This window comes from Pseudorca crassidens, chromosome 5 (genome assembly GCF_039906515.1).
Source record: "Pseudorca crassidens isolate mPseCra1 chromosome 5, mPseCra1.hap1, whole genome shotgun sequence".
Lineage (NCBI taxonomy): Eukaryota > Metazoa > Chordata > Mammalia > Artiodactyla > Delphinidae > Pseudorca > Pseudorca crassidens.
Genome location: NC_090300.1, coordinates 58,335,345 through 58,355,215, shown reverse-complemented (window position 1 = coordinate 58,355,215; position 19,871 = coordinate 58,335,345). Strand labels below are relative to the sequence as shown.

The window sequence follows — 19,871 nt, the reverse complement described above, 5'->3', positions numbered from 1 at the left end:
TTTTTGTGTATGGTGTTAGGGAGTGATCTAATCTCATACTTTTACATGTACCTGTCCAGTTTTCCCAGCACCACTTATTGAAGAGGCTGTCCTTTCTCCACTGTACATTCCTGCCTCCTTTATCAAAGATAAGGTGACCATATGTGCATGGGTTTATCTCTGGGCTTTCTATCCTGTTCCATTGATCAATCTTTCTGTTTTTGTGCCAGTACCATACTATCTTGATTATTGTAGCTTTGTAGTATAGTCTGAAATCAGGGAGCCTGATTCCTCCAGCACTGGTTTTCTTTCTCAAGATTGCTTTGGCTATTCCGGGTCTTTTGTGTTTCTATACAATTTGTGAAAAATTTTGTTCTACTCCTGTGAAAAATGCCATTGGTAGTTTGATAGGGATTGCATTGAATCTGTAGATTGCTTTGGGTAATATAGTCGTTTTCACAATGTTGATTCTTCCAATCCAAGAACAGAGTATATCTCTCCAACTGTCTGTATCATCTTTAATTTCTTTCATCAGCGTCTTATAGTTTTCTGCATACAGGTGTTTTGTCTCCTTGGGTAGGTTTATTCCTAGGTATTTTATTCTTTTTGTTGCCATGGTAAATGGGGGTATTTCCTTAGTTTCTCTTTCAGATTTTTCATCATTACTGTATAGGAATACAAGAGATTTCTGTGCATTAATTTTTATCCTGCTAGTTTACCAAATTCATTCATTAGCTCTAGTAGTTTTCTGGTGGCATCTTTAGGATTCTTTATGTATAGTATCATGTCATCTGCAAAGAGTGACAGCTTGAATTCTTCTTTTCCAATTTGGATTCCTTTTATTTCTATTCCTATCTGATTGCTGTGGCTAAAACTTCCAAAACTATGTTGAATAATAGTGCTGAGAGTGGGCAACCTTGTCTTATTTCTGATCTTAGTGTAAATGGTTTCAGTTTTTCACCACTGAGAATGGTGTTGGCTGTGGGTTTGTCATACGTATGACAAAATGTTGGCTGTGGGTTTGTCTCTATTATGTTGAGGTACGTTCCCTCTATGCCTACTTTCTGGAGTTTTTTTTTTTTATCATAAATGGTGTTGAATTTTGTCAAAAGGTTTTTCTGCATCTATTGAGATGATCATATAGTTTTTCTCCTTCAATTTGTTAAAATGTCTTTTCACATTGATTGATTTGCATATACTGCAAATGCAAGAATCCTTGCATTCTTGGGATAAACCCCACTTGAACATGGTGTATGATCCTTTTAATGTGTTGTTGGATTCTGTTTGCTAGTATTTTGTTGAGGATTTTTGCATCTTGTTCATCAGAAATATTGGCCTGCAGTTTTCTTTTATTTTGGACATGTTTGCCTGGTTTTGGTATCATGGTGATAGTGGCCTCACAGAATGCATTTGGGAGTGTTCTTCCCTCTGCTATATTTTGGAAGAGTTTGAGAAGGATAGGTGTTAGCTCTTCTCTGAATGTTTGATAGAATTCATCTGTGAAGCCAACTGGCCGTGGGCTTCTGTTTGTTCAAAGATTTTTAATCACACTTTCAATATCAGTGCTTGTGATTGGTCTGTTTATATTTTCTATTTATCCCTGGTTCAGTCTTGGAAGGTTGTGCTTTTTTGAGAATTTGTCCATTTCTTCCAGGTTGTCCATTTTATTGGCATAGAATTGCTTGTAGTAACCTCATGATCCTTTGCATTACTGCAGTATCAGTTGTTACTTCTCCTTTTTTATTACTAATTCTGTTGATTTGAATTTTCTCCTTTTCTTGATGAGTCTGGCTAATGGTTTATCAATTTTGTTTATCTTCTCAAAGAACCAGCTTTTAGTTTTGCTGATCTTTGCTATCGTTTCCTTCATTTCTTTTTCATTTACTTCTGATCTGATCTTTATGATTTCTTTCCTTCTGCTAACTTTGGGCGTTTTTTTGTTCTTCTTTCTCTAATTGCTTCCGGGGTAAAGTTAGGTTGTTTATTTGAGAGTTCTTGTTTCTTGAGGTAGGATTGTAATGCTATACACTTCCCTCTTAGAACTGCTTTTGCTAACCTATAGGTTTTGGGTGGTCGTGTTTTCATTGTCATTTGTTTATAGGTATTTTCTGATTTCCTCTTTGATTTCTTCAGTGATCTATTGGTTATTTAGTAGCCTATTGTTTGGTCTCCGTGTGTTTGTATTTTTTACAGTTTTTTTTTCCCTGTAATTGATATCTAGTCTCATAGCATTGTGCTCAGAAAAGATACTTGATATGATTTAAGTTTGTTAAGTTTACCAAGGCTTGATTTGTGACACAAGATATGATCTATCCTGGAGAATTTTCCATAATCACTTGAAAAGAAAGTGTATTCTGTTGTTTTTGGATGGAATGTACATAAATATCAATTAAGTCCATATTATTTAATGTGTCACTTAAAGCTTGTGTTTCCTTGTTTATTTTCACTTTGATTGATCTGTCCATTGGTGAAAGTGGAGTGTGGAAGTCCCTTACTATTATTGTATTTCTGTCTATTTACCCTTTTATGGCTGTTAGCGTTTGCCTTATGTTTTGAGGTGCTCCTATGTTGGGTGCATAAATATTTACAATTGTAATATCTTCTTCTTGGATCGATCCCTTGATCATTATGTAGTGTCCTTCTTTGTCTCCTGTTAATAGTCTTTATTTTAAAGTCTATTCTGTCTAATATGAAAACTGCTACTCCAGCTTTCTTTTGATTTCCATTTGCATGGAATATCTTTTTCCATCTGCTCACTTTCTGTCTGTATGTGTCCCTAGGTCTGAAGTGGGTCTCTTGTAGACAGCATATATATGGGTCTTGTTTTTGTATCCATTCAGCCAGTCTATGTCTTTTGGTGGGAGCATTTAATCCATTTACATTTAAGGTAGTTATCAGTATGTATGTTCCTATTACCATTTTCTTAATTGTTTTGCGTTTGTTATTGTAGGTCTTTTCCTTCTCTACTGTTTCCTAATTAGAGAAGTTCCTTCAGCATTTGTTGTAAAGCTGGTTTGGTGGTGCTGAACTCTCAGCTTTTGCTTGTCTGTAAAGGTTTTAATTTCTCCTTCGAATCTGAATGAGATCCTTGCTGGGCAGAGTAATTTTCATTGTAGGTTTTTCCGTTTCATCACTTTACATATGTCCTGCCAGTCCCTTCTGGCTTGCAGAGTTTCTCTGAACAATCAGCTGTTAACCTTATGGGGATTCCCTTGTATGTTATTTGTTGCTTTTCCCTTGCTACTTTTAATATTTTTTCTTTGTATTTAATTTTTGATAGTTTGATTAATATGTATGTTGGCGTGTTTCTCCTTGGATTTATCCTGTATGGGACTCTCTGTGCATCCTTGACTTGATTACTTCCTTTCCCATGTTAGAGAATTTTTCATCTATAATCTCTTCAAATATTTTCTTGGTCCCTTCATTTTTCTCTTCTTCTTCTGGGACCCTTATAATTAGAATGTTGGTGCCTTTAATGTTGTCTGTGAAGTCTCGGAGAATGTCCTCAATTCTTTTCATTCTTTTTTCTTTATTCTGCTCTGTGGTAGTTATTTCCACTTTTTAATCTTCCAGGTCACTTATCTGTTCTTCTGCCTCAAGTGTTCTGCTATTGATTCCTTCTAGAGAATTTTCTATTTCATTTATTGTGGTGTTCATCATTGTTTGTTTGCTCTTTAGTTCTTCTAAGTCCTTGTTAAACATTTCTTGTATTTTCTCCATTCTATTTCCAAGATTTTTGATCATCTTTACTATCATTACTCTGAATTCTTTTTCAGGTAGACTGCCTATTTTCTCTTCATTTGTTTGCTCTGGTGGGTGTTTGCCTTGCTCCTTCATCTGCTGCATATTTCCCTGTCTTCTCATTTTGCTTAACTTACTGTGTGGGGTCTCCTTTTTCGCAGGCTGCAGGTTTGTAGTTCCCATTGTTTTTGGTGTTTGCCCCCAGTGGGTAAGGTTGTTCAGTGGGTTGTGGAGGGTTCCTGGTGGAGGGGACTGGTGCCTTTGTTCTGGTGGATGAGGCTGGATCATGTCTTTCTGGTGGGCAGGACCACGTTCAGTGCTGTGTTTTGGGGTGTCTGTGAGCTTGTTATGATTTTAGTCATCCTGTCTACTAGTGGGTGGGGTTGTGTTCCTGTCTTGCTAGGTGTTTTGCATGGGGTGTCCAGCACTGTAGCTTTCTGGTTGTTGAGTGGAGCTGGGTCTTAGCGTTGAGACAGAGATCTCTGGGAGAGCTCTCGCCAATTTCTATTATGTGGGGCCGGGATGTCTCTAGTGGTCCAATGTCCTGAACTTGTCCCTCCCACCTCAGAGGCTCAGGCCTGGCACCTGGCCAGAGCACCAAGACCCTGTTAGCCACATGGCTCACAATAAAAGGGAGAAAAAAAAGAAAGAAAAAAATAAAAATACAAGAAAGTTATTAAAATACAAACTAAAAATTATTAAAAGAAATATAATACATAATTAAAAAAATTGTAAAACAAAGAGCAAGCAAACCAATAAATAAATCCAATGATAACAAGCACTAAAAACTATACTAAGATAAACATAAAAATCAGAAACTAGTCAGCTGCGTACAAAAACACCAAGTCTACATTTGCTCCCAAAATCCACCGCCTCAATTTTGGGATGGTTCATTGTCAATTCAGGTATTCCACAGATGCAGCGTACTTCAAGTTGATTGTGGGGATTTAGTCTGCTGTTCCTGAAGCTGCTGGGAGAGATTTCCCTTTCTCTTCTTTGTTTGCACAGCTCCTGGGGTTCAGCTTTGGATTTGGCCCCACCTCTGCATGCAGGTAGCCCTCTGGCATGTGTTCTTCACCCAGACAGGAGGGAGTTAAGGGAGTGGCTGATTAGGGGGCTCTGGCTCACTCAGGCTGGTGGGAGGGAGGGGTACAGAATGTGGGGCGAGCCTGCAGTGGCAGAAGCCTGTGTGACTTTGCAACAGCCTGAGGCATGCTGTGTGTTCTTCCGGGGAAATTGTCCATGGATCACAGAACCCTGGCAGTGGCAGGCTGCACAGGCTCCCAGGAGGGGAGGTGTGGAGAGTGATCTGTGCTTTCACACAGAATTATTGGTGGCTGCAGCAGCAGCCTTAGTGTTTCATGCCCGTATCTGGTGTCCACGCTAATAACAATGGCTCACGCCTATCTCTGAAGCTCATTTAGGCGGTGCTCTGAATCTCCTCTCCTCCTGCACCCCGAAACAATGGTCTCTTGCCTCTTAGGCAGTTCCAGTCTTTTTCCCAGACTCTCTTCCCATTAGCTGTGGTGCACTATCACCCTTCAGGCTGTGTTCACGCAGCCAATCTCAGTCCTCTCCCTGGGGTCTGACGTCCGAAACCCGAGCCTCAGCTCCCAGCCCCCACCTGTCCTGGTGGGTGAGCAGACAAGGTCTCAGGCTGGTGAGTGCTGGTCAGCACCGATCCTCTGTGCGGGAATCTCTCTGCTTTGCCCTCTGCACCACTGTTGCTGCACTCTCCTCCGTGGCTCTGAACCTTCCCCCCCGTCCAGCCCCTGTCTCTGCCAGTGAAGAGGCCTCCTAGTGTGTGGAAACTTTTCCTCCTTCACAGCTCCTTCCCAGAGGTCCAGGTCCCATCTCTATTCTTTTGGCTGTTTTTTTCTTTTGCCCTACCCAGGTACATGGAAAGTTTCTTGCCTTTGGGGAATTGTGAGGTCTTCTGCCAGCCTTCAGTAGGTTTTCTGAAGGAGTTGTTACACATGTAGATATATTTTTGATGTATTTGTGGGCAGGAAGGTGATCTCCATGCCTTACTCCACCACCATCTTGAAGGTTATCATATCACATATTTTTGACACTAATTATTAGCTGAATACATTATATGTTAATTTGGGGAAATGAAACTTAAATTTTAGATCTACCATCTTAAACTTCTACCACATGTAATAGAGTAATGCCGCTCTCTATTAACTGAAATTTAAAAAAATAATTCTTTTGAATGCAGTTATCATAAGGATTAAATAATTGTCATCAGAAAAAAAAAGGAGATTGGAGCAAATGAAACAGAGTATAGTTCAGCAAATATGAAAAGTATGTCAATGCCTTATGTGAGGTAAGGTTTCAAAATACAGTATTTCTCAGGATTTACTTTACCTAAACTAGAGAATTTCTTACTGATCTTCCTATTGTCCACTTGTTGAGTACTGATTGGTAATTCACCAAATATAGAGATTTCCTCACTAAACCCCCAACTCAGTGTTTTAAATTTACTTGTTTTGTAGATGAAATTGGGTTTGAAATTCAAATAGTATGAAGTTTACTTTTTTTCCTAATCTGTTGGAAACAATCTACTGAATATTTGAAAATATCAACACATAACAATTGTTTTCTACCTCTCATTTCCCTCCAGGCTCTTCCAAAATGCCTTCCTCTTTAAGCATGCTTTATGGACTTGAGTGGTAGTTGGTTAAGTCATACACTGGCCAAACAATGCAAAATTGATATTAAAATATACATCTTATCCGATGAATAGATAGGAAACTGTTTCATTTGTAGGAAACTACAAAATCATTTGGATTCCCAAATCATTAAAATTGTGATTACAGGGATAAAAAGGTATATAAGAAAATGCAAAAACCAGGTAATATTTGCTAGTATCTTACCATCTAGCTGTGAGTACTAGGAATGTACTGTATGTTACTTCATTTATGAAAAAATCACAACAGCATTTATGAATTTTCATGTGTAACTTCACCATGCACAAAAGGCATAGATATTTAGTCATTTGTAATTTTACCATATGCAAATTTGACTCTTACAAGATTTAGGACTTACATGTGGTGCAGACCCAGAAAATGGCCCATCTTCCACATTTCAGTGGGATTTACTCAATTTCTAGTTGTCATGGACTACACAGTAATTTTTTTTTATTACTGCTTTTTGTGAAAATGACTCTAAAAGAAAGCCAAATGCTTTTATTGCCTTTTATAAAATAAATTTCGTACTAGAGACCTATTTAGCAATTTGGGAATTTGCAAGGGTTTGGGGATCTGCTTTATTATGTCTCAGATTGTCACTGAGAGAAATCTAAGTAAATCCGTCATGACAGATAAAAGACTATTTTGTCTTAAAGCTTAAGGAATGAAAGCACTCTCCTATAAAATAAACTGCTATAAATACAAAGCTCATAGAAACCTAAAGCCTTTCCTCTAAGGTTTAAGCTTAAGGAAACCAGCACAAGCTAGGTCTGAAGGACTTGGCCCCTTCCTGCAACAACAAAGTGTGGACATCAAGGCTTATAGCTAGAAGCCATCTGCCTTTTACAGCTCCTGCTACAAATGTGGGGATTACCTCATCAATCCCTTCCTAGTGACTAAATTAACACATACATACCATTTATGATAAAACTAATGAGATCTCCTCCTTCTTGACTGCGGATTATTTTTCTACTCTCTTTAGGAGGTAATATCGCAATTTTGCTTCCCCTTTGCCCTCTTTAACTCAGATACAGAGATTCCCTCCCAGATTCATTTTTTAAACTGTGATTTAGTTACTACTGCACAGTTAAAATAGGATTAACTTTTCTCTACTCATTCAGTCCCATGTTCCCAGTCCAGATGCTCATTTGGAATCATGAGTAACAGTTGTAATTCACATAGAAGTCTATTGGTCCTCTGCCTTTTTTTCAACCCAGCTGTATTACTCTATTACCTCATTTTCCAATTTCAGCCTCAGAATATATCTGATGGACAGGTGAAGCAAGTTCAGCTATAATCATGCTATATAACCTTGTCTACACCATGCTTTCTTTTTCTCTTTACAATATGAATATATATTAACAGATATGGAATCCGTGATTCCATAATCTCTGGGACAAACTACAGAAAACAGAGATGCCTAGAATAGAATCTAAAAGGTTAAAGAAAGAGTGCTCTCTTCTCTGGCTAGAAGATAATGCCAAGTTTGTGGCAAGGCTCTGTCTAAAGGGAAATTCTGCACAGACCTCTTTGTTAAATCTCTTCATAGGCCTGTAAGGAAGATGATCAGGGAAAATGTACTGGGGTTTTAATAACTGTGACCTATTCTAGATAAACCACTATTTCAGTACTTTGCGGACCTTGCCAAATGGTTTCATAATGTAAATATTCTCTGCAGCAGTCAAATAAAAAGAAACTGGCTATGTTTTAACCCATTATCTACTGGTAGGGATTTTGAGTATTTGGCCTATAAACACTGTTAGAAAAAATTTTAAATGCCTTATCTTAACATGAATTTTTAGACTTTTTTTCCTTACAAAATATATACAAAATCATTAGGAATTTAGAAAATATAAAGAAATAGAAATCCATAATTCCATCAACCCAATTTAGATAATTGGCCCCTACCACAAACAACATTTTAGACATCTGTATCACTCTTAGGTTGAACAAGCAGGATTCATGTACTGTACTCAAAGCAGTGTTACAGTAGTTCCCTGTTATCCATAGTTTCACTTTTAGAGGTTTCAGATGCTCGTGGTCAACTGCAGTCCAAAGTACACTGAACGGAAAATTCCAAAAATACTATTCCTAAGTTTTAAACTACGGGCTGTTCTGAGTAGCTTGATGTCATCTCAGGCTGTCCCACTCCATCCAGCCAGGATGTGAATCGTCCCTTTGCCCAGCATATCCATGCTGTATATCCTAACCTGCCCATTAGTCACTAAGCAGCCCTCTAAATTATCAGAATGACGTTGGTGGTATCACACTCACATAATTTTTATTATAGTATATTGTTATATGCTCTATTTTATTGTTAGTTATTGTTGTTAATCTCTTACTATGCCTAATTATAAGTGAAACACTATCATAAGTATATATGTATAGGAAAAAGCATAGTATATGTAGGGTTTGGTACTAACTGTGGTTTCAGGCATCCACTGGGAGTCTTGGAACTTATCCTTCATGGGTAAGTGGGTCTGTTGTGCTTTGTTTTCCACTGTCCCTTTAAAACATCTGGAAAAGAACATTCTTCCTCAAACAACTAGAGGAAGAGTTCTTCTGATTACTGGTAATAAAATGTCCTCTAAGCAATTTGAATCGCTTGTCTTAAGTAAGTAATTAGAATGCCTAGTCTCATACCATGATCAAATCTGTACCATTGATTTAAAATGTCATCATTTTGCCCCTCTACCAGATTGGGGCTGTTTTGGGGGAAAGAGTATACTCTACCTTATTTCCTTCCTCATGCACTTGTGATACTCATCTATAAACTGAAGATAATAATCTGTACCTCAACACTATGGTTATTGTAAAGATTAATGTGAAAATACATTAAAAATGCTTAGAAAAATATTTAACCCATATTTCTAACAATGTTACTTTTAGAAGTAACTATAAATGTAATCATTATTCTATAATTATTATAAATGTCCTCTTTATAATTTATTTGTTTGACTTATGAGGATTTTCACATATTAAATATTCTTCACATTGTAATTGTTGTATTCAGCTGTACAAATGTAGCATAATTTTCAGCACTAAACTGGATGTATATATCATTTCAAATATTTTCTCACATCATTGGTAATCATTGTGTTCATCATCTCTGATTTTTTCCCCCTTTAGAATATACTGTTGAAATGGAATTACTGGGTCAAAATGATAATTTTAAGGCCTTTAATACATACTAACAAATCCTACAAAAATCCTACAAAATATCCTACAAAAATTATTATCAGTGTGTATTATATTTTCAAGACTAACTTAAAATTCTGGCCTATTTTCTACTATCAGACATTGATTTAAGTATAAGAGCATCCTTGGAAAATAAAAAACAGGCACAGAATGTTCTCTTGGGTCCTTACAGAGTGTGCCAACAGATTTCTGGAAACATTTTTTGCTCCTGGGAATTAGCTAATCTCATATAGGTTTGAATGAGGAGAAATCCAATATATCTTCAGAACCAGAGCATTCCAGGGACATAACTACATAACTATACTGATCATTCTTTCTTAATAGAAAAAGAAAATGAAGTAAGAATGAGCAGTAGTGACTCTCTATTGTGGTGGCTCATTATGAGGTACTTAGATTGAACTGCTTTAATTATGTAAATGCATCTGGTGGATGAGTATTAATAAACTCTTTAAATAAAATAAATCATAATTCTGCTTTTCCTTAGTATATTATATTTTAATTAAATTTCTGAGCACAGTCAGTAACTGTGAAGTTATACAGTTGACAAAAATTAATCACTAAGGAGTGTAAATCAGCGAGATACTAGTCTAACATAAAGCACATGGTAATTAGATCAGATTAGAAGTTTTGCAGATGTCGCGAGAAGAAGACACTGTGGTTCTCATTTTTAGCATTCCAGATAGGTATTATGAAGGAAACGCCGATTTTATGAAGGTCCCACAAACTCACAATATCTTAAAGGTCTTAATATAAAATTATCCATTTTGGAAAGGTTATCTTCCTGTGATACCGTACGCCTCTTTGTCTTTCCACTCTCTTGCTTTCCCTCACACACACACACACACACACACACACACACACACACACACTCACTCTCTCTCTCTTCATGTTCTCATATGCACATGTAACCCCAACTGAACAAAATATTCACCCTACCACCAAATAACAGCCATTGGACCAACCTTATAAAGTAGTGGCAGTTTTCCTAATTTCAGGAGTGCAATCTGATTTGTGACATTTTTCATTTTTTTAATCCTATTTAAATCATCTGCATTTCCATAACTCACATCAATGACTTCAGCCTGAAAGAGAAGACAAAGAAAAATAAAGCCCTGTCAGAAGCATTACAGCAAATTGCCCATTTAGCATAACAAAATCATTCATAGTAATTCAAAATGTTCAAAGGAGAACTAATCTCTCTCTTACCCTGTCCCAATCATGACCTTTCTATTTCTATCAGGGTACAACAATTCTCCTTTGAGAAGTCACTTGAGAAAAAGGTTTAGATTCATTTTTGCTTTGCAGTCTCTTCTAAACAAATTACAAACCCTGTTTATGCCTCTAACAGACCACCCAGTTTGGTATATTCTTACATTCATGTTTCTGGAATTTGAATCATTTTACAAGATGCTGCAAAATTAATTTCCTTAAGGTTCAACAACAATCATACTACTCTTAGATGTGAAAACAACTCAAAGATTCTCTACTGTTATCCAAATTAAGTACAAAGTTCACAATGCACAGCTGTTCAGGATGTGCATATATCCAGCTGTGAATGACAACCCCCTGGGTTATGCAGGATATAACCTATACAGCCACCTGTACCACTGTGAAATTCAAGACTTTAGAATATAACACCAAACAACTACTTCTGTCACATTTCCCACTACTCCCTTAGAGTTATGTTTCATATCAATATTTCTCATTTTTAAAATTCTCATTTTATTAATGTAAAAATTGTATGCCTTCCTGGAAATTTTACTGGGAATCCTATGATTTGGTGAACCCCATCCCACATTTTGAAACGTACTGCCCTGAGAGTTCCATCCAGCATACTCCTACAGCCAAGAGGATTCCTTTGGACTTTACTTTCTGGAATTTCTATTATTAAAATAATAGCTGTTATGCTTTCCAGTCATAAAATTATAATACTAAATGTGCTGTTTCAGGAGGGAGGATCTTCAAGATGGCGGAGGAGTAAGATGTGGAGATCACCTTCCTCCCCACAAATACATCAGAAATACATCTACATGTGGAACAACTACAGGACACCTACTGAATGCTGGCAGAAGACCTCAGCCTTCCCCAAAGGCAAGAAACTCCCCACGTACCTGGGTAGGGAAAAAGAAAAAAAGGAAAAACAGAGACAGAAGAATAGGGACAGGACCGGCACTTCTGGGAGGGAGCTGTGAAGAAGGAAAAGTTTCCACACACTAGGAAGCCCCTTCACTGGTGGGGAGAGGGGTTGGGCAGGGTAGGGAATCTTTGGAGCCACAGTGGAGAGTGCAGCAAGAGGGGTGCAGACGGCAAAGCAGAGAGATTCCTCCATAGAGAATGGGTGCCGACCAGCACTCACCAGCCTGAGAGGCTTGTCTGCTCACCCGCCAGGGCAGGTGGGGGCTGGGAGCTGAGGCTTGGGCTTTAAGAGATCAGACCCCAGGGAGAGGACTGAGGTTGGCTGGGTGAACACTGCCTGAAAGGGGCTAGTGCACCACAGCTGGCCAGGAGGGAGTCTGGGAAAATGTATGGAATGGCCAAAGAGGCAAGAAACAATTGTTATGGGATGCGTGAGGAGAGGAGATTCAGAGCACTGCCTAAACAAGCTTCAGAGACAGGCGTGAGCTGCGGCTATCAGCACAGACACGAGACAGGCATGAAACGCTAAGGCTGCTACTGCAGCCACCAAGAATCCTGTGTGCAAGCACAGGTCACTGTCCACACCTCCCCTCCCGGGAGGCTGTGCAGCCCGCCACTGCCAGGGTCCCGTGATCCAGGGACAACTTCCTTGGGAGAACACATGGCATGCCTCAGACTGATGCAACGTCATGCCGGCCTCTGCCTCTGCAGGCTAGCTCCGCATGCTGTATCTCTCCCTCCCCCCAGACTAAGTGAGCCAGAGCCCCCTAATCAGCTGCTACTTTAACCTCGTCCTGTCTGAGAAAAGAACAGAGTCCCTCAGGTGACCTACACACAGAGGTGTGGCCAAATCCAAAGCTGAAACTCAGGAGCTGTGCAAAACAGAAGAGAAAGGGAAATTTCTCCATGCAGTCTCAGGAGCAGTGGATAAAATCTCTGCAATCAACTTGGTGTAACCTGCATCTGTGGAACACCTGAATGGAAAACGAATCATCCCAAAATTGAGGCAGTGGATTTTGGGAGCAACTGTAGACATGGGGTTGGCCGTACGCAACTGACCAGTTTTTGATTTGTATGTTTATCTTAGTTTACTTTTTAGCGCTTGTTATCATTGGTGTATTTGTTTATTGATTTGGTGGCTCTCTTTTTTTCTTTTTTTATTATTTTTAAAATTTTTTATTTTAATACTTTTAAAAAATATTTTATTTTAATAACTTTATTCATTTCATTTTATTTTTTTCTACCTTTCTTTTTTCTTCTTTTTCTTCTGCGCCATGTGGCTGACAGGGTCTTGGTGCTCTGGCCAGATGTCAGGCCTGAGCCTTTGATGTGGGAAAGCCGAGTTCAGGAGATTGGACCACCAGAGACCTCTGAGCCCCATGTAATAAAAATCAGCAAGAGTTCCACCAGAGATCTCCAACTCAGTGCTAAGGCCCACCTCCACTCAACAACCAGCAAGCTCCAGTGCTGGACGACACACGCCAAACAACTAGCAAGACAGGAAAATTGTAGAATAATACAAGGCTGACCAGTGTTTATTAAATAAATGGTCACATAATATTAATGATCACATTGTAAAAATGAGATAATTTATGTTTTCCATTTCAACTTTCTAAGCTATCTACTAAATATGACTCACTGATAGCATCTTAAAACAGAGATATTATATATTTGGTTATATTAATGAACATACTTTTCATATTTAGGAGAGTTTGGGGGAAAATCATACTGGTCTGAGAGCGTGTAGGCCAGACTATGACTTTTTGTTTGTGTACATACCAGAAAAATATGGCAGTTACTAAGATACCAATTCTGTAAATGACATCAAAAATGGCAATTTCAATTAAAGAGCTCTCCAACTCATCTTCTATAAATAGCAAATATAAATGATCAATGCATTTTAACATGTAAGAGGATTTTATCCCACAAAAATATTCCCCAAAACAGGCATCATTTTATCAATTTATTTTGGTTTATGTACTTTGAGGCTATGCATTAAAAGCCAATATTTACAGAAGTCTCAATGTTCTGACAGTTTGACAGGTGATAATAAAAATTATCTATTGTCTTCAAAGGATGCTTCTGAACCAGGTCCTTTCCAAAAGTCTTTCATATTTACCTTCAAGCAAACTGAAAATCACAGATGCAAGAAAGCACATTGAATTTTTCTGAGACAAATCAATATACAATGATATGATAAAATGTCAAGCCATTTTTTCCAACCATTCTTGTTGCTACAATGAACCTCTCTTTATTGCATGTATTCTGTCACGCTAGAAAACCATCCACTTACCAGTTGGCATACCATGTTTAATTTATGTCCAAATATCAAGGATTAAGTCACATCTGAGCCATCTTTGGGAAATGCCAAGTGAACAGGAATGTAGGTGCTTGTTGAACTATTTACTCTATGTGTACCAGTTTTTCCCTAACACATAGAGGACTTCCTGACACATAGGAAAGAGTAAATGAGAGGTGCAGAGTGAAAGGAAACTAGCTCTGTTTTATTTTTTTTACCACAGAGAAATATTAAAAAGTCTACACATTAATTTTTATTTAAATTTTATATGTTAATTTTTTTTTTTTTTTTTTTTTTTTTTTTTTTTTGCGGTACACAGGCCTCTCACTGTTGTGGCCTCTCCCGTTGTGGAGCGCAGGCTCCAGACGCGCAGGCTCAGCGGCCATGGCTCACAGGCCTAGCTGCTCCGTGGCATGTGGGTTCTTCCCGGACTGGGGCACGAACCCGTGTCCCCGGCATCGGCAGGCGGACTCTCAACCACTGTGCCACCAGGGAAGCCCTATATGTTAATTTTTGAACAAAGAACTTAAAAAACAACAATTGTAACAGAAAATCAAATATTTATACTTTGTTAAAAAAGAAAAAGTATCGGCATGACAACAGACGGGCCACATAGTAACAGCTAAGAGGATACTGGTACACTTTAGAAATGAATAGTAAAATACAATTATCTTCTATCCACTGTAAAATATGTGATTAGAAGAAATCATAAACCAAATAATTAGCAATGACTAAAAATCAAAAGATTAAAAAGTGACATTCTAGAGCACCAAATGTTCTATGGAAAAGTGGAGAGACTATTCTGAGAAGAAGCAACAGAAGAGAATAAACAAGAGAACTGAATAGAATTGTTATTTTCTGTAGTAAGCTAACTAAAATTAATAGAACAATCACGGAAAGTAGCCAGGTCAGAGAAGTGTTTCTGGGGCCCTCCACCTGCTGGTGGCCTGGGTTCAACATTGAGGAATGATCCAGGGCCATGTTTCTCTTCTACCTGAGGTAGCAAAAATTATTCATGCTTATGAAATGATGTATGCCTTGAAATTTTTCAGACTTGACATTTTCAACCAAATCAATCACTCTGAATCCTCCCAGTTTTCTCTAAGAGAGATTCTGAATGTACAGAATATTTGAAAAGCCTGCTTTGACTAAAACAGTAATTTTCTACTCAAAGTCAGAAATGGTAAACCCAAGCATTTCTCATACTGACAAAATACAGGGTTATCAGAAGTACTATTCATCTAAATACAAATTTTACTTTAGAAACTTACTACTACTTTATGTAACCTAGCTTTTGAATATTCTTCAAATTAAAGTGCTTATGTTTATTAAAAACTTGTAAAATCAGAATAATCTCCCATGTTTACTGTTATCCTTTCTAAAAAAATAGTATATTAGTAATGATGAAGAGTTCAAAATTCAAAGACTGTTAGTACTTTCTTAGTTCTTTTTTTCAAGTTCACTGAAGGGCTTTCCATCATAGACCTTATTATGAAAACCACAATGTATTAAAACACGAAAGCCAATGCTGCTTCCTCCCACCCTTGTGGCAGACATCACTAATCAATCCTTTCAAACTCCTTCTCAAACTAGTATTCTAGCTAATAAAGACCAGTTAAGATGGGGTTGGCATAAGCATCCAGATATATAAAATAGTAAGTATTTTAGTATTAAAAAGCTATTAATAATTTAAATAATATTTAGTTATTTAAAATATTTAATTACTAGAACAGCAGAAGAACTAATCAGTTAAAATAGACTCCCAACCGATCAGAAGGGACACCAGCAAGTGTGCTAAACTAGTATATCCCAACTGAATTCACACAATCCATTCTGCTGTCTTCAGTGTAAAAGGTCAGATAAAGGGATGGCTGGTCAATTTTATCACTTTTTATTACTGTACTATAAACACATGCTGAAAAAATATTTGCTACAATGATATACTAAATGCAGTGCTTAATGGCACAGTGAATAATTTATTTTCTTTTATTTGTGTACAGTGACCATGTTTTGAAAGCAGAAAAAACAAAGATAAGCCAGAGTAGTCACTTGTCTTGGCATATAGTAATCATTTTTAACAACTTGTGAAATGTTTTATAATCTAACATATAAAGCACATCCATCTAAAGGAGAGAAAATTAAGTTAAAAAGTACTGTAATATAGAAATTTAACCAAAGTGAAGCAAAGTTCTGTCAGGATTCTATTTCCATATTTACATCAATAATCTCCAAAGTCAACAGGCAAAATAATGCAAACCTGGGATAAGAATGTATACTAAATTAAGAAAACAAATTGTTGGGAAGAAAAAATGCACTATTTAAGGATTTTCTAGGTAATTTAGAAAAAAAAAGATACGCATTAGAGATGTGGGTTGAAGCATGTGCCTAGGTCTTGGCAAAGTGGAAAAAATTCATAAGTAGATCAGGGCAAGAGGTGGGTAATGGCAAGAGAGAGATGAGGGCAAGAGGAGGTTCACAGGGAACCCCAGCTGTTGGAAAACTGGAATTTGAATACAGAACTTTAGAGGGAGAGAGGGAGGGAGGAAGAGAGAGAGAGAAAGAGAGAGGGAGGGAGGAAGAAAGAGAGAGAGGGAGAGATCACATGCACGCACGTGTGTATTATAAGAAGGGTTAAATTGGACAGGGCTGTTATGATAAAAAAGGAAAAAGAAAATCAGTACTTAACCATTTATGTCCTCTGTACTAGCCATTTTACCATGGAGATTACATCAGTTGTTTTCAGTCAATCTTCAGAACATTCATATTTCTCGATATTTCTGACCACTATACAGATGAGGAAATGGAGTCTAGAATATTTAGGTAACTTGCTAGTTTTCATAGCAGGATGGCACCATGCAGTTGTGTAATTGCTTACCTAATAGCAAGTTTCCCCTATTAGACTGCCAGCTACATGTGGGCAGTGTCCAAAACTTTCTTACGGATAATTTTGCTCCTCTGATCGGCATAAAAAAGGGCACTCAGTATATACTTGCTAAATGTTGAGTGTTTCTTGTTACATTAGTGACAGCCAGCAGGCTAAATTCTATATCAGTCAATCTTTCAGTATCAAATTAAAATACAAGGAAAAACAGATTAATAATCAAAGGGTACTTTATTTAATAAATGATACTCAACTTATTAAGGTAAGGATATTGAAGGAGTTGCAAATTCATTCAAGAGAATTCTTCCTGGAGACCATGAAAGTAATATGATAGAATTCTGCTTCCTTTAAAATCAACTATATTAATGTACTGAAATAGTGCATAAACCTAAGGATCAACTTTTGCACAGATCTCTCTAGTTCTGAAAAGACTGAATTTGCAGCATCCAATGAAATGAGGTAAATCTTATTTGTAAACTGTATACTGGCATTTTATGAAAATTAAACTATATATTAAATCTGCTAAGAAAGTTATGTTATCAAAACATTGTAAGTGGTATGCTTTAACTTATATTAAAACTAAAAATCCTGACCTAGAATTTTCTGTCAAACAACAATTATGGTGATTCAGAATCTTTAGAAATAACTTTAGTCAAATTAGAAATCTGTAGTCAAGGGGCTTCTCTGATGGAGCAGTGGTTGAGAATCTGCCTGCCAATGCAGGGGACACGGGTTCGAGCCCTGGTCTGGTTAGATCCCACATGCCGCGGAGCAACTGGGCCCGTGAGCCACAACTACTGAGCCCGCGCGTCTGGAGCCTGTGTTCCGCAACAAGAGAGGCCGCGACAGTGAGAGGGCTGCGCACCGCGATGAAGAGTGGCCCCCACTTGCTGCAACTAGAGAAAGCCCTCGCACAGAAACGAAGACCCAACACAGCCAAATATAAATAAATTAATAAATTAAAAAAAAAAAGAAAAAAGAAATCTCTAGTCAAACACTTTCTCACTCAAAATGCTATATTTCTTCTAATGAAGAGGGAGAAAAATAGTCCGTTGTACTTTAACTGTTTAGGTGAATTCAACTATCTTTGTTGTAAACTTTTATTTTGTATAATAGGCTTTTATTCTTTCCCGGGAATAAGATGTAACCTCCCTAACAAATATTTCACTATGGACACTATGTTGTGATATATTACTTTTTTATTTGTAAATGCTTCTATCTATGAAATTTTAAATCCAGGAAAAATATATACCTTAAATATGTGGAAACTAATCCCATGGACTATCTTGAAAAAACAAAAAAAGCAGCCAACTTTGAAATTATTTTGTTAACTCAGTTACTGCACAGAGCTCGTGAAATCAGAAACAGAAGGTTATATTAAACCAAGGGATTTTATGTAGATTTTTTTAAATGAATCACTTACATACAACTTTGTTCAAAGCCATTCATCTCACATTGTGCACCATTGACCAAAAGATGGATTCCACAAAAGAGGGGAGACAAATAAAATGCAAAATCCTTTTCAGCATTGAAAAACTGCTCGAAGCTCACATTTCTTTATTTGTGAGACAGTAGCCTCATCTTCATACCCAGACAATAATACAATTTCATTCTATTCCTTTAGCTTTCCGATATTTTTATCTGTAACAGGAAGCATTCAGAGCTAAATACATATAGCTTTGCCTTCTGCCATAACACTGATAAGTTGCCTTTGTTTGAGAATATTAAAAATAAAAGAGGAATAAAAGAGGAAGACAAAGTCTTCCTAGCTGTGAGAAAATAGACATCTGATTACAAGTTATCCAAGGATTCCATGCAGCGATTATTTTCTCTTTAAGACTTTTTGACAAAATATTTGATGCAGTGTTCAGATTTCATGTGTTAAACTATGTCATGAAATTTCACAAAACAAAGACAAGCAACGCTCTTCAGGCCCAACCTGACATGCTTTGCCATTCTGCATTCAAAAATAAAATACTTCATTTATCTGAGCTTTCAGTTTTAAATGAAAAATTATATTATATATCAGGGAATTATATTTATTTTATTATGTATTCATACTTAAGGCATTTTCCTCCCTAATGATTAATATTTGTCATGTTAAATAGAAGACAGGAAGACTGTATTCAGACAATGTGGTAAACATTTGTACTCCAAATTTTATGATATATAGTTCTGATATTTTCTTAATTTCTCCCATTTAAATGCATCTACTTTATACCGACTACTAATAACAATAGCTAACATTTATTGAGTGCTTCTAAGTTCTGGGCCCTTGACATGGTTTCTATCATTTCTTCCTCACAACAATCATTTGAGGTACTATTACTATTCCCCTTATACAGATAAGGACTTTTGAGGCTTAGAGAATTGAAGCAACCAATCGACAGATGTGCAAGTGGTAAGGAAGGTTGCTAGTCTGGGCTCCTGAACTATGCTTTCTGAGGAATGGGATAGTGAGAAGTGTGTTGGTAACAATATTTCATGCACAGCTAATGAGTTGTTGAAAATGTTTCTTCATAAAACTGCATTATTTGACTTGTCTTCCCGATACAAAATAATGCTTAACAGAAAGAAAACTTCAACATTTATAAAATGTACTGGAATAAAAACAAATCCCTTATTCAAAGTAAGAACATGGTAGACCCAATCTGACCAACCTGTATTAAATACTAATTGTTCCCTTTACTCTTCTGTACCTGCACTGGTTTCACAAAGGACAAAAGAAATAACTGCACAGGAATTACATAAAGCCATATATTCTATTTATAAAACTGACTGGACATTGCCAGCACTATCAATGTCTTTAACATTATGATGATATTATAGTTGATATTTCCCTTTAATAAAAATATAAATCACTGTTTATTCCCTGAAGCTAACCTCATTCATGCTAAATTATTTATGTATCCATTTTAATATGTATTTTGCATCTGACGGGAGA

The 19,871-nt window shown here is 37.1% G+C and overlaps 1 protein-coding gene across 1 annotated transcript in view; it reads right to left on the bottom strand.

The window, feature by feature from the left end:
* The window catches only part of NAALADL2 (N-acetylated alpha-linked acidic dipeptidase like 2), a 913,415-nt gene that overhangs the window by 633,303 nt on the left and 260,241 nt on the right, over nt 1–19,871 (bottom strand). Inside the window, exon 4 of the mRNA XM_067738075.1 lies at nt 10,574–10,693. Within this exon, the coding sequence (XP_067594176.1) occupies nt 10,574–10,693 (120 nt within the window). The remainder of the gene's footprint in view (nt 1–10,573; nt 10,694–19,871) is intronic.